At 49.6% G+C, this 15,802-nt stretch overlaps 2 protein-coding genes across 5 annotated transcripts in view; one reads left to right on the top strand and one right to left on the bottom strand.

The window, feature by feature from the left end:
• ARHGEF3 (Rho guanine nucleotide exchange factor 3) overlaps positions 1–6,917 on the bottom strand; it is a 313,773-nt gene extending 306,856 nt beyond the window's left edge. For 2 of the 4 annotated variants that reach the window (XR_009260854.1, XM_058726482.1), the window contains exon 1: positions 6,687–6,917. Coding sequence is in view for 2 of the 4 variants with exons in the window: in XM_058726482.1 (XP_058582465.1) it covers positions 6,687–6,902 (216 nt within the window). In the remaining 2 variants the exon portion in view is untranslated. Of the gene's footprint in view, positions 1–5,243; positions 5,306–6,172; positions 6,269–6,686 lie in introns of those variants that run through there. The other 2 variants (XM_058726485.1, XM_058726483.1) reach the window with 2 other exon arrangements.
• Positions 1,699–2,272, top strand: SPATA12 (spermatogenesis associated 12). The gene is given in 4 exon segments (XM_058723449.1): positions 1,699–1,814; positions 1,816–1,970; positions 1,973–2,031; positions 2,033–2,272. Coding segments are annotated over 4 exon segments (570 nt in total).
• Positions 6,918–15,802: the final 8,885 nt, after the last annotated feature.

Here is a 15,802-nt window from a genome sequence, read left to right as displayed (position 1 = left end):
TTTATATATACTAGGATGGCAGTAATAAAAAAAGATGGACAGTAACAAGTGTTGATGACGATGTGGAGTAATCAGAACCCTCAAACACTACTAGTGGGACTGCAAAATGGTGCTGCCATTTTGGAAAACAGTTTGGCAGTCCTCCAAAATGTAAACATAGAGTTACCATATGACCCGCAATCCCACTGGAGGTATATACCCAAGAGAACTGAAAATATATGTCCATACAAACTTGTACTCTCCTCTCTTGGTGGGGGGGTGTGAAAAGAGAGGAAATGCATATGAACAGAGAAAGTGCTCTTGGACATGTGGTCAAATGAGGTAAATCTCATTGGAGAACAATACATATAAAATGAGCCCATTATGTTGGTTTTTAAAGATATGCACAGGTACACACACCTGTACATCAAAACAAGAAAAATATACAGTCAGCTGACCATAAATGTTCTCTCTGGAAGCAAGCCAGGGATGGGGGAGGCACAATTTAATTTTTTACTCTACAATTTCTGATTTGTTTGCATTTGTATATGCAAAGAATATAACCAGCCTTTCTTGTACAAAACAGCATTTCTTTTTCTAGTCAAAGGGGAAGGAAAGAGGGAAAAGGCCATTGGAGCTGGGCAGTGTGGGAGATTCTGAACGTGGATAAGAGTGAAAGAGCACTCCCAGTAGTAGGAACAGTGGATGCAAAGCTGTTAATGTTGAAAAGCCTCTAGGGTATTTGGGGGGCTGTTGGGTTCAGCTCCATTGGAGGGTCTAGCAGGTGACCTGGGGTGGGGTGTGATGACGATACACCAGAACAGTCCATTGAAGCAGCCAGGTTCTGAGGGTCATGGGTACATGGAAGCCACCACTGTAGGGGGAGGCCTGGGAGAGACCACAGGAGGGGAGGGTGCGCTCGGTGGGCAGGGCATCTCATGGCATTTCACACCTGACCTCTGTCTCACAATAAATTTACCCTCAACTCCACTATCCGGATTTGGCTCCTAATATAATTGTCTCCAGAAAGGATAGCACCTGTCCCTGGTGAGGTCCCCAAATCTGAATGAAGAACTCTCTGTGTGTTTGAGCAAACCTTTCAGAGCACAAAGTAGTGACGGAGTGATGTGTGTCCGTTTTAGGTCACCAGATAATGACCACAGCCAGCCTTTCCTGCACAGAGGCTGTGATAGGAATATGCTCCCTGCACATATCTTCTCACTTAATCCCCACAGCAAACCCATAAGGTACAGCCAACCACTGTCCCCATTCGCAGAGGAGGAAACCAAGGTTTGCAGAGGTTAGGCACCTTGCCTGAGGTCACTTTGCTACTAATGCAATGCCGGAGCTGAGACTGGAACACAGGACCCCGACCATCACCTCCACCACTTCCGGACATGTCAATTTGCCTTCAAGTCACCCACTGCCCTGCATCACCACCCCAGCTTCCAGGAAAATAGTAAGCTCAGAATTGAAGATGAATTCAGGGCTTGGGGTTCTATCAGCAGGAGCAGCAAACCCCAACCTATAAAGTTATCATATGCTGTGTGGAAGTAGAGGTGGCAGATTGGACAAAGAACTAAGTTGGACTGTTAAATAACTAATTTGATCTTTAGCTAGCTGAGCCACACAAGGCACCAAACTGCCTCCTTTGTCTTTCAGCTCCAGCCAAGGACCCCAGCCTCTCTTTCTGGAGCACTCAGCTTTGACTTGGGACCCATGTCCAGCTCTGTCCTGACTTGTGGGTCCACTTTAGAAAAGTCAGGAGACTCCTGGGGAAATAAGGCAATGGCCTCCTCCAGTCTCATTGCTCCGTGGCCACCAGAGACCCTGGGGATCCACTTAACATCCCAACAAATCCTCACCATGCCAGAGACTGGGCGGTTGGCCGGGAGCAGCCTTTGCGATCCCAGAGCTGACATTCCACAGCGCTGTGCACCAAAGCAAGGCCTGTCAGTGATATTTAAAAGCATCTCTCTCTCTTGACATCACTGAATCAATCTTCTGGGAAGATCCCCCTCATCTCCACCTTCCCTGATACAACTGAACAGAGTTCCAGAAAGACACAGTTGGCAAGTTATTCCACTTCCCACCTTGCTTTCTTGGTCAGGAAGATGGGGATACTAAGAGGGCATGTGCCACAGGACAGTTTTAGATAATACATGAGGATGTCAGTGTAGAGCCCAATAGCACAAGGCACGGCCTTTCACATCAACTGGCATTTACTGAGCACTGGTACGTCAGTTCCTTTTCCACAGAATACTCCAACATATGTGCACACACGCTGCCATAACCAATGAGGATCTGGCATCATCTGAGAGCTGGTACCTCTTTATCTGGACCTTTGCACATGCTCTTCCCTCTTCCTTCCATCCCCCACCCCCCGCCAATCCCCAACAGAAGTGACTTGTAGCCATCCCTTTCTTTTCTTAGATATCACTTTTTCCAAGAACCCTCCCTGTCATACCTCCTTTATGCTTTGTTAAATAACATCAAATGACCAACCAATCAACCACTCAATGGGGAGAATGGGAAGCATACATCTCCTGGTCTATGATCCTATACATTTTCATCACTTTGTTTTTTTCCATCAAAGCTTTGCTAAGTAACTACTTTCCTTCTAGATGGTTCCCTGTAGGTGATGAGATGTTTGTAACCAAATGGCACAAAAGAGGAGGCAGTCCATGGCGAGGGCAGGTGAAATGAAGCAAGTCTTACTACGTGTAGGTTTGTACTTCTAGCATTGCCCCCCAAGGCTTATACTCATCGCCCAGGTGGCAGTTTCAGGAAACACCATTACTCCAGGTACCTCTGGAAAGGAAGGCACAAGCCTTCTGGTCAACCATGAGAGCACACAGTGTTGAGATCTTACTCCAGCCACCTGCTAGGATCTGGGGAGGAGGTGATGGAGGTTCTGCCCACAATGTCTCATTTCCCCTCCCCCTTCCCCAGTGAGACAGCCCATGTCCAGGGCTCAAGAGCTGACTGGCCAAGCCAGGAATTCAACCACAACCTTGGGGTCCACACACATAGAACTGTCTTCCCCCAGATAGCCACACCCCACATTCATCTAGGTTTCTGTTTGAATTGCTTCCTCAGAGAAACCATCCCTGACCTAAACCAATGCTGCCTCCACCCCACTCACTCTGGGTGAGTGGATCCCATCCAGCTTCATCTTGTTTATTACACTGACCACACTCCCTGATATCATATTATAGACCTAGTTGTCGACTGTCCATCTCTGCCCACGGGATGTAACACCATAATGGAGGAACACTGCCAATCTTGACTGCTCTGTGGCCAGTCTCCAAGCCCTCCCTCCATAAATGGTTCTTGAATAAATGGAGTGAATGAGCTGAGCTAAGGGGATAAGGCACATGTGCAGATAGGATTCCAAATAACTATAATCTTCGATCTTTTTTTTACAAAAAAGTGTACCCATTTTCATAACTGAATGAACAGTTTTCACTACAGTGAAGGAGAAGGCAAAGCTTATCTCCAAACCTCTCCACAGAAGACCCCACTCTACCCACCACATGGGCGATCTCCCACGCAGGAATGTGCATTAATTAGAATCATATATACAAGCGTTTCATTGTCACTCAAGTTTCAACCTGTGCAAAGTGATATGAATCAGACAATATTTGTACACACCATTAAGATAATGCATCCAAGGATTAATTTTTTTAGTTAATTAAACCTGGCTGGCTTGGTCAGAAGAGCGTGTGACTCTTGATCTCTGGGTTGTGAGTTCGAGGCCCATGTTGGGCATACAACCTACTTAAGAAAAACAAAACAAAAAAAAAGCTCTTACTCACCTCACTTCACTCAGGGGATGCTCATTCATTCTGTCACTAAGGAACATTTATAAAGCATCTACTGTGTGTCAGGGGCCAGAGTTCAGTGGTAAAGAGGGCAATACCTCTACGCTCTTGGAGTCTGCATTCTCCTGTGTGGAGGCAGACAATAAACCCATAAATAGATACACGACTATGAACATTTCAGGTACGCTCCATGAATAAAATACAATGGGATAATGTGATAAATACTGATGGGGGAGGGGCTGCTTTGAACAGAGTGGTCAAGGAAACCACCTCTATAGAGAAGACATCCAAGCTAAAGGACAAGATACTGCCGGACATGAGAAGAGTGGTAGAAGAGTGTGCTCCGCAACAGGAAGAGCATGTGCAAAGGCCCTGAGGAGTCTCCTGACAACTTGAAATCAAATTTTATGAACTGCATCCCATCCTAACAGCCCCACGACAGGCCAACAATCTCTGCTCCCTCAGCTTGCCTTCTCCTTTCCCCAATTGACTTCTTTATCAGATCTTCTCAAGTCAAGGCAGACTTGAATTTTCCACTGGAAGGTGTGCCCTGAGTAAGGGCACGAAGGAACACGTGTACACTTCTACCTCTAGGAGACACAGGTAATGTTGACATCTTGACACCGTAAGAACTCGGGCCTGCAAGAGAGTAAGAACTCGGCCGTACAAGAGGTAAGAATCTCCCCACCAGCAATTCAGGATCCCCTTTTGTGGGGTGCAGGCTTTTTGCAGAAAATGATGAAGAGAGAACTCTCTGGAAAAATACACACCTGTGCTCCAAGCATCTCATGTACGTGTCAGAAGATTCCTGGAGCCCCAGGCTCAGGACTCCCATCTGTGGTTACTACCACCAAAAGATGCTAAACTGGTGCAGGCTCCACTGGAGGGACAATCTGCTAGAGGTTAGTGAGTGGAGGGGAGGGGACAAGAGCAGGTCTTTGGGCCCCTAACTACACTCCCACACTCACAGAGATGAGACAGTATCAGCCTATCAGGGGGCCTGAGAACTGAAGGAATTCCCATGGAACCTTATTCACTCCCCCTCAGTGAGGCAAATATCCAGTCACACTCTAGAGCTTCCAGAGAAGGTCTGAGACCCCATTTCTCAGCAGTGTCCTTGACAAAGGTCATCTCTAATCTCGTCTTCTGAGACACGTTTTGTAAAAGGCTGCTTAACCATAGGAAACATTACTGCAAAGCCCAAGGATTTTGCAGCCCAAAACAACTAAAGCGAGTAGAGCTTACCTTGATACAAGGTACAATTCTAAGAACTTTCACCTCACATAACACTTTAGCATTTGTACTATTATCCTCATTTTACAGATGAGAAAACTAAGGCACAGATGGGTGAAGTAACTTGCCTGAGACTATACAGCTAAGACAGAGACACAGAAAAGCTTTCTGCTTCCACACCCCAACCAAGAAAAAACACAGTTATACCTTGTGTTGTGCCTGAAATGCTGTAAAATAAGTTTCTGCGGGTGCATCCAGGACAACTACCGTTTGGCAGTTCTCACATCTTTGCCCAGGGCTGGAAGCAAGCCGGGTTCAGGCATTAAAGGGGGAAAGAGTCCTCTAGGAACAAGTCGCTCTGTTTCAGCACTGTTCAAGCCCATGTTGAGGCTGACAGTGCAAAGCGCAGCTCTACCCCGTGGCAAAGCCCAAAGGCATCCAGTTCCACCGGGCTCGGCCAACTTCCACACTCAGAAAATGCTCACCGGCCTCTGGCTATGAGGCACCGAGATTCACCCTAACCCCTTGGGGTCCGCTTCCCTCGCCTCTACCTCACGGTCCTCTGGCCGCGCTATTTAAAAGATGCAGCCGCCAGCACACGGGCCGGGCGGTCCCGGAACCGCGGCCGCCGCCCTGCGCGTCCAGAGCCGCGTTCCTCGCGGCGAAGTGACCGGCAGCCCCGCGAGCCACTACCAGCAGCGCCCGACGCGACGCTGACCTGTGGGCGACCCACCAAGGCTGGAGAAGACACCAAGGAAAAGGACAGGTGGCGCCTCCCTCCCCGGAAGTGGCTCTGGGAACGTTCGCCTAAGAGCTCCCAGCACCAAAGTCAGGGTCTCCGGCGCGAGCGGCCGCCGGTCCGGAGTGGCGGTGGCGCTGCCTACCTGCGCCGCGCCCAGGCACCCGAGTGCGCTCCGAATGCGCCGGGACCGGACAGCGCGCCGAGTCCGCTTCGGGCACCGGGACGGGTGGGGGCGACCCGGAGGTGGGGGGTGGGGGTCCAGCTCGGGGTTGTGGGTTAAGGCAGGGGAGGAGCCAGCCCCGGAAAGTGCCCGCTCCCGGGCGCCTAGCAGGGGTGTCCAGCCAGGGAGGGTCTAGCGGAGGGGCGGGGTTCGCGGCCAGCAGCCCTCACTCACCTCGGTGCTCAGCGCTGGCTCGGCCCAGAGGAGCGGGAGAGCGCACCGCGGCGACCGCGGCGGTGGCGGCTGCTGCGGGGGCCGCTCCCCCGGGCGGGGCGGGGCCGGGGGCGGGGAGCCCGGGCCGGCCACGTGGGCGGGAGGCGGGCGGGGGACCCCCTCTGGCGCCGGAGCCGGGTGGCGCGGGACCCGGACACAGTCACGCCCGGCTGCTGCTCGGCACTCCCCCTCCGCTAGCCCCGCCGGGGTCCCTGAGAAGACTGGGGAGGGATCTGGGCCCTGAGGCATTCCCCCCCGCCACCTAATCCAGACCCTGGCGGAGAGAATTTACAGCGTCGGGGAAGGGGTGTGCCTCCCGGCCCCAGCTCTTGCGGTGAAGGCGCTGCGGCCAGCCCAGGGTAGGCTCACGGGGTTAAGTATCGGAGCAGCAGGGGACTGTGGCGACTTAGGGGGCTGCCCTGACGGCGAGGGCCGGAGCCTGTGCGTGGAGCCCCCACCCCGCTGCTAGGCTGACCTGGGGCGCGTCGGGTCTTGTCCAAGCCTCCCTTTCCTGGACTGTGAGGGTCAGAATGAGGACGAGCCAGAGCTGCGCGAATCCCCGCGCCACCAAGCCCTCAGGAATCGCGGGGTTTGTGGGCGGGTGCTGAGCCAGAAAGAGCAGCAGCCTGCAGTGGCCTGGGTCACCGTGCGGAAATAGACGTGGGAATCCAACTAAAACTATTTTCTGCATTCATTCATTCAGTAGATAACCGCCTGCGGCCCTCAGGATCCCATACAATCAGAAATATAAAGAATGGGGGCGCCTGGGTGTCTCGGCTGGTTAAGCGCCAGCTTCTTGGTTTGGGCTGAGGTCATGATCTCACGGTTTGTGAGTTCGAGCTCCGCTGGCTGTGCGGACAGCCCCTCCGCCTCCGCCCCCGCCCCCTCCCCGCGCATGCTCGTTCTCTCTCTCTCTGTGTCTCTTTCTCAAAATAAATTGGGGGCGGGGGGGGGGGGGGAGATACAAAGACTGCCCTACAGGGATGTCTGGGTGGCTCATTTGGTTGAGTGTCCAGTTCTTCATTTCATCTCAGGTCTGTGATCCCAGGGTCTTGGGATGGAGCCCTGTGTCCAGTTCCAAGCTGAGCGTGGAGCTTGCTTAAGGCTGGCTCGCTCTCTCTCCCTCTGCCCCTCTCCCCTACTTGTTCTCTCTTTCTCTCTCTCGTGAAAAAAAAATGCCATACACTGTATGGCTCTTATAAAAGTAAACCATCGTGATAAAAATCGAAAATTCATTAGTTGCTCTCATAATCCAGGTGTGCCTTTTAAGTGCTTGATCTATTTTAACATTCACAACAGCCTCCTGAGGTATAAGAGTTGTGTGGGCCCACTTCTCAGATGAAGAAACTGAAAAAGTGAAGCCAGCCCCCAGGTCAGAGAAAAGAGGGTCAGCCCAATAATTATGGCTCTTGCCAGACTGACCTTCCGTTAAATGACAAGAACAGCCTCTGAGTGGACCCCTTCGGTCTCTAACCACCACCCCCTCATTCACAGGAAGAGGGGGCTGGTGAAGGCTCACTGGGAGGCAAATGTCCTGACAGCAGCCTCTGCGAAGCCAACCTCACAGCCCAGGCCCCCAGGCCCCATGGGAGGTGTTCAGAACTGCTCCAGCAAAGCTGAGACTCTTCACAGAAGCCCCTGTGTATTGTTGCAGGCACTCAGCCTCCTAGTGCTGGGTGGCCTCTTCCTGGCCGACAGCCTGCCCTTGGGGCCAGAAACTAAGCATCTTGAGCAAACTAACTTTCATTTCAACAGCTGCAACTTCATTCCACTACAACTTTAAAGGGACTCTTCGACCCCAAACCCAGTGCCTCATTACCCACCTGTTCCTTGTTCAAAGAACAGGTAGCCTATGCAGTACTCCATTTCCAAGGGCAAAACCTATATCCAGACTCCTAGTCCTCAACCTATTCCCCCAAACCTCTTTTGTTATTCTCTCCTTTACCCCTTCCACACTGAAGAAGATCCCTACTACAACAAGCCTGTTTATAAAGTAATAATAAACGGCTTCCACTCCCCCATTAACCCAGCAGGAACTTCAGATGCACAAGCCAACACGTGGGGCTCTACTCAGGCAGCCTTATCAGAAATAAAAGTTTTATTTCCATTAGATTCCACTTAACAATGATTTGAATATCTGCTACATGCTACACACTGTGCTGGTCTCTGGGGAACAGTAGTGAATCTCAACAGGACAGAGTCCCTGACCCCATGGAGTTTGCAGGTGATGCAGGAACAGCCAGACCCTCACCAGACAGATGGGGAGCAGGATGCGGGAAGAGACACACCTGAGAAAGAGCTGGCCCCGATTCAGGCATAGAAAGACTTCCTGCGGGAAGTGGGCCTCAGCTGACCCTTGACCAGGCAGGGAAACCAGCCGGGGAGGGCAGAACCAGAGATGCAGAAGCCCAGAGGTGGGAGAGCACAGGGCACACGTCTGTGAGGTCCGGGAAGAATGAGACTAGAGAGGCCTTGATGGCCAGGGTGAGACACCAGACCTTAACTGTTGAAAGGTGCAGGCATAAGTGATGAGGTCCCTCGGCTGCTGAGAAATGCTCCCATTGCTGCTGAATGTGACTTTCTCATGGGAAAGTCTCCTGTACACAGCAAAGGCAATGTGCATTGTTATTATTATTGCTAAAGGTAAACTCCTTGACTTCCTGTTTTATTATTCAGGGTCTCCAGAAGTCAGAACAGATCTGTAAGTAGGATATGTAGGCTAAAAGAAATCAATTTAGGGGTGCCTGCGTGGCTCAGTTGGTTAAGCGTCTGACTCTTGATCTCAACTCAGGTCTTGATCTCAGGGTTGTGAATTCAAGCCCTGTGCGGGGGCTCTGGTCTGGGCATGAAGCTACTTAAACACACACACACATACACACACACACACACACACACACACACACACACACACACAAATCAACTTAATCCTACAAGGGCTTATATTCAGCATGCCATCCCCTCCCACCCACACCATACTCGGCCCCATGGAGGGGGCAGGGGAAAGGAATTGGTTCCTAGACTCATGTTAGGACTCTTTGGAGGAACAGATGATACACCCAAATGGAGTCCTTTGGTGTGGGGGTGGGGTGGGGGAGGGACGGCAAGAAATGTGGGTTTCTATCCACCAAGTTTTGAAACTGGCAGGCCAGAAGACATTGATGATGAGCTGGTTTTTTTCCTTGAAACAGTTCAGGAGGGCCTGTTCTTGAATTCAGCCCCATCTCCTCCAACTCTCCAAGACAGGATGAAATGGGGCCAGGCAGTCACCTTACTAACTCATCAACTGGCAAAGCCGGGTGTCTGCAGGAGGCCCCCACATGGCCTGCAGAAAGGGCAGATGATGCGGTGTCACTGATCCCAACTAACAAGCAATGGCAGGAAAATGGCCAAGGTGAGGTGCCAGGTAGCACAGCTGAGGAAAGTGACCACATGTGAAGGCATCACCAAGGACAAGGGCAAGGATGACACATTTGAGACCACTCCCCCGTCCTCCTGGTGCCCACTCAGTACCATAGGGCACTGACTATTGTGTGCAACCTTACATTCAAAACCCTCTGATGAGGGGCTCCTGGGTGACTCAGTCGGCTGAGTATCCGACTTCGGCTCAGGTCATGATCTTATGGTTCATGGGTCCAAGCCCCTCATCAGGCTCTGTGCTGACAGCTCAGAGCCTGGAGCCTGCTTTTGATTCTGTCTCCCTCTCTCTCTGCCCCTCCCCTGCTCATGCTCTGTCTCACTCTCTTTCTCTCTCTGTCAAAAAGAAATAAATATTAAAAAAAAAAAAAACCCTCTGATGATGTAACACCACTCATTGTAAAACAATGCAGAGGGACAGCCTGGCTGGCACAGTCAAAAAAGCATGTTTACAGAGTATTGAAAATAAATAAATAAATAATTTTTTTTAAAAATGTAGAAAATACTGACAGGTTTAAAGAATAAGATAAAACCCACACACAAGCACACCACCTAGTGATAACCACTGTTAATTTGTGCCCTTTATTCTCACTTAACCTACTGTGAGTCTTTCCCTTTGTCATGAAATACTCTTCTGCAATATGATTGTTAAAAGCCACTTGTATGAATGTGCCCTCTTCTTAGAATCAGTCGGACCAGTATTTGGTGTGCTTCTCATTTCTCAGTATCTGGGATAAGTAATGCTTGCTAATGAAAACCCACACATAATAAATGTTGGCACACATATCTGGTTATTTCCTAAAGACAAACCTGTAAGTGGGGTCACGGGGAAAGACACTCAACTCTTCTGCAGGCAGCACTGTACAGACAGATGCCCTCTCCCTTTTGGTGGGGGAGGGGCGTTGTTGAAAGATGGGGAGCATCCAGTTGAAGTGACACTAATCTGGTACAGTCCCCATCCAGGGGATGGGGATACCTGTGGAAGGATTAAGGTATTGGTCTTACTGTTCAGGCCTCGGCAATGCTCTGCAAGTGGCCACACCATTTCTTTCAAAACAGACCCCTTCTGTTCTCATAATCTTGGTTAAAGGAAAACCTGTGAAGCAACCTTGAGCAGTGGAGTGGAAAGAGAGAGAGGGGCTTTGGAGTAGAAAATGCCCAAGTTCAAATCCAACCTGGGTCCTACCCTGGGGTAGCACATCACCTAAGCTCCAAAGTTCCATTAGGAGGATGTGATATAGTCAGGCAATGGCATAATGCTTGACACAGTAGCAGCCATCCGACTCACAGGGGTGATTCTAATATGTACCATGTCACTGACCAATCTCGTGTCTACAGGAATCTAAGTCCCACAGGGAGTGAAGCCCTGAGACAGTACAAGCCATTCAAGTGACTCTCAGCTCTGGGGATCATGGTAATGGTAAATGAATAGTGACCTCATTTCAATTTGCAAAGAAAGGAATAAATGTTGTTCCTCCAGGAAACCTTTTAAAATTTACTAGTAACTGTTACTGCTTGCCCTTGATGACATCAGAGACAAATGTTAATGGTTTTGAGCACCTGCTATGTGCCAGGCACCATGCTACGCCCTCTACCTGCTTTATCCTTACAACAACCCCATAAGTCAGATGCATTTTTACCCCCATCCAACAGATGAGGAAACTGAAGACCAGAGAGATGAGGTGTCTTGCCCAGTGACAATTGAGTGGTAGGGCTGGGATCTCTAGCTGGTTCAAGAAATCGAATCTGAGCCCAACCCAGAAGGAAGGCCTACTGTAAATGACACAGCCCTCCCTCAAGGAGCAGCCATTCTTGTGGGCAAGAGGAACCATCACATAATCACACAAGCTGAGCTAAGTGCTCCTGAAGGCAAATGTCAGGACCTAGACCATAATGAACAGTGGTCAGGGAAGGTTTGACAGCAAAGGAGGGATGGAAACAGAGAGAGAGTGTTCCAGGCAGAAGATATGGCATACGCGAAGTTCCAAGGCAGGAACACATGAGTAAGGGATCTGAAAAAACCCTGGGATGGCCCTGAAGAAAAAATGAACACACAAAGAAGAGATTGGCAAGGGGCCAGATCAGAACATCAGAGGTCACTTCCAGGGCCACTGGCAGTTTCAGGCAGGAAGTGACCTCCTGATCAAGTAGCCATCTCTCATAGAGGTCATTGCCAGTCACTCTTGGAACTAAGACCTCCAAGAGATAGGAATTTACGTCAGTTTCTAGCCCATCAGCCACCCCAGCCAGGCTGAGGCAGACATTTAAGGGATCCCTCTTTATAGCCACACAGCCCTTAACCTGCCCCAGGGGACCACCTCCCCACAGGCAGAGGGGAACTCACAAACAGTGAGATCATGACCTGAGCCGAAGTTGGATGCTTAACCGACTGCCACCCAGGTGCCCCATTAAAGCTCCATTTTAATCACAAGGATTCTCATCGTAACAATGAGAACAGACACATACACATGTGCGTACCGTCTGTAAGTACATCTAACTTCAGTGCAAAAACCAAAGGCAGGACGTGCCTGTGTTTGCATTCTGCTGCCAGGCGTGCTGGCCTTTCTTTGCTGTGAGGTCTCCTTCTCTGTGGCCTGGCCTTGCCCACACTGGTGGGAAGTGTCTATGATTTGTCTGAAAGCTGACACCCGCCCACTTCTTGGAATGTCTCTGACCAGCCAGAGGGGGCACCACCAGGCAGGACCAATCATCCTGGAGGACCACTTCTTTGTCTCTGTCCCCTCCAACTTTGTAAAGCAGAGAATTCCCTAATCTTTTCCTCATAGTCAGAGAAACAATCCCAGGGGTGCCTGGGTGGCTCAGTCAGCTAAGTGTCAAGACTCTTGATCTCACAATTTGTGAGGTCAAGCCCCACGTCTGGCTCTGCACTGACAGAGCAGAACCTGCTTGGGATTCTCTCCCTCTCTGTGTCTCTCTCTCTCTCACCGTCCCTCCCTGACTCACATGCACGCTCTCTCTCAAAATAAATAAATAAACTTAAAAAAAAAAAAGTTCTCCTCCTTTAAGCAAGACCATTATATAAAAAAATTATATTACCTAAAAGAAAAATCAATGTTATTTAAAAAGACAGAGGAAAGAAAAAAAAGAAAAATTCCCAGCTTTTGTTCACATCTAGAGTGGGGCGTGTCCATCTGCCTGGCACAGGGTCCTTGAAGCACCAAGTCCAGAAAAAAGTCTCTCTCTCAGGGCTGGCAGGTGACTAGGAAAAAAGGAGGCTGGTGAATGGAACATGAGCAGATCTGAGTTCATGAAGGTCGGTTAGCACAGGCTACATACGTTCAATTATCAAGAAAACCAGCATTACTGTCCTAATTTAATTTTGCTAGGAACACATCCTTCCTCCCCAGCTCCCATCCCTTCCTTCCTAGACCAGCATCAAAACAAACAGGCATGAACCCTGTCTCTTCTTTCGGGGAATAAGATGCTGTAACTCAGCACCTGATGAAGTCCCTGGGCTGAAGCTCCTATCAGCAGGTAACTGTCTCCCTCCCATCCCCATCTGATCCCCACAGAACCCAAGTCTTGCTCTTCCACAGACTGACTGATAAACCACTACTTACCAAGTGCCAGGCACTTCCAAGCATGACCACGGGTGCTTCATAAACCCCATCTCATTTCATCCTCACAATAGCCCCTATGCAGTGGGTATTAGTCCCAGCTTGCAGATGAAAAAAACAGGCTCAGAGCAATTAGGTGATTTGCCCACAGTCCCATATATAGAAAGAGATGGACTCAGAAGGGAAGGGATCGTGTGTGCATCTTGCCCATTACTGTGTTGCCAGTACACACTTTAGACTCTCAGATGAATGTTGTAAGAGCATTGTATCATTGGTAAATGTGACAGCTGGTGCAACATCCTCTCCAGAAAGAGCCCCGGGAGCCGAGCTCACTGATCTTGCATTACTTTCCCTTAATCCCAAAGACCCTATTTGAATTTTGTCTCATTGCAAAAGGTCTCACCTCAGGTTTGTGTCCTTCCCTCCTTCATTGCATCTTCTACCTTATCGTATTCTTGGACCACTTCTGATTTTGTTCCTGTGAACAGGGAGGGCAGGGTATGCTGGGGCTAGGGGTGGGAAACAGACATTTATTGAAGGCCCACTATGCCCAGGACAGCAAAGATATATTTTTATGTTTCCTTCCACCATCTGCTTAGCTTACTGTTAGTAGTCTCTTATTCAATTAAAGCAGATGAAATTCTAATTAAAGCCTGCAAGGGAAGCTGGTCTTTGCTACCTTTAAAGTTTGCATTTCTAAAACAAAGTAAAGCCAGTGTTGAGGCCCCACAGATGCTGGCGATTATAAGAACCCCAAACAGGAGCACCTGGCTGGCCCAGTCAGTAGAGCATGTTACTCTTGATCTTGAGGCTATGCGTTTGAGCCCCAAATTGGGTGCAGAGATTACTTTAAAACTAAAAAAAGGAAAAAGAAAAAAAAAACCCTGAGCAGCTGTAAAAACAGGCTCTATTTTCTAACACTGTGGTAAAAATTAGGGTTACTCTGCTGTCCAAAGAGGATTTTCCTCCTAATAGGTAAGGATTCACTTACTGCACCAACTGCCCAGTAAGATTCTTCCAATCAAGTCCCTTTAGATCTATTTGCTTAACCTGTGAAAGAAATCTACTCTCAATATTTGGATAAGGGAACCAAGCCACCATAACTTGGCACTCCAGGTCCTTCCTTCAGCCTATCGGCTATACAGAGGGACAGTTCAGCCTACTGGTTAGGGATGAGGATGCTTCAATTCGATGTACAAATCTCTGAGCTGCCAATCTCTTGTCTGTGCTCTTGGCAAAGCTGACGGATTTCCTGACTTCAGCATCTCAAAAATGAGAGTGCTAATAGTACCTTGTGTATTGGGTTGTGGTGAGGAAAGACACAAAGAGCACTCAGAGTGGGAACTAACATCCTGTGGTTGTCTGTCTTCACTTGCTGTCCCCACTAACGTTATGGGAAAGCACTCGACTGCCTTTGGCCACACGTACACTTGCAAGTCCTCCCCCAACTACCTGGGCGGCCAGACCTTTACCAAGGGGACCTGTGAGCAGCCTCGGCAGGGTTTGCTGCAGCTCATATCCCAGCTCTGCTACTAGCTAGCTGTGAGATCAAGAGTAAGGGACAGCCTCTCCAAGCCTCTGTAAAATGGGGACAGTACGATTACCCACGTAGCAGAGTATCTGTGAAACTAAATGAGATGATGGCGTGTAAAGCATGTGGCGCTCAAAGGTTGGCTCTTAGAAATGTGCGGAAATGGCAGGGAGCATGGGAAAGAGGAAATGAATGAGGAAAAACATGCAGTCTCCTGGGTGAATATGAACAGGAAAACTGAAGGCTATGCCAAGCATCAGAGGCAAGAACATGGCTGAATTTCCTCCTCAGCAGTGCTTCACTCAGAGCGGTTTTTTGTTTTGTTTTTTAACAGTCCTGCGGGGAAGGGTAGGGGGAAGAACCAGCGGACAAGGAAAACCCAATGTTCCCAAGACCCAACTCGTCCACCATATTCTTTTCAGACAATGGCCAGGAGGCTTGTATCCTGTGTCCCTGCTGTTTCTTACCACTTGTTGTCCTGTCCTGGATACCTGTCATTTCTGAGCACTATGTGCCAGTAAGCACTTCACATTCACCACCCTGTGAGGGAGGGCCTTTGGCCCATTCTAGAGATGAGAAACTGAGGCCCAGAAGTGCAGCCACAGGGTCACAGTGGCAGAAACAGAGCTGGGAACTCACCCCAAAGTTGATGGGCACCAAGAAGTTAACTCACAGAGTGCTGGCACACAGGAGGTGGGATAATGTCTATAGGAAGAAATAAAAAGGCACTTCTTTGTCTTATTGGATGGCAGGAAGTTTGTGGCTCCCACATTTCAGTGGCTCTTTTCAAATTTCTGAAAAGAAAGCCCATTTGTTCTGACAGTCAAATTTCTCCTTGATAGGAGCATCCCTGCTCCTGACTCCACACAGGCAACACATCACTGCCCACCGGAGGGCAAGGCAAACAGCCACGGCAGCAGGCTTCATGTGCAAGAAAGACATACTGGCTACCCTCACCTCCTCACCCTGGATATTCTTCCTCCTTCCCAGAGGCAGAGCCCTTGGAAAGCTGTGCTAGGAACCCAGCTACTCGGGAAACAGGAAAGAGGATCTAGAATCATGAACCAC

The sequence above is a fragment of the Neofelis nebulosa genome, chromosome 4, assembly GCF_028018385.1.
Source record: "Neofelis nebulosa isolate mNeoNeb1 chromosome 4, mNeoNeb1.pri, whole genome shotgun sequence".
NCBI classification, from domain to species: domain Eukaryota; kingdom Metazoa; phylum Chordata; class Mammalia; order Carnivora; family Felidae; genus Neofelis; species Neofelis nebulosa.
This window is presented reverse-complemented; position numbering and strand designations above follow the sequence as displayed.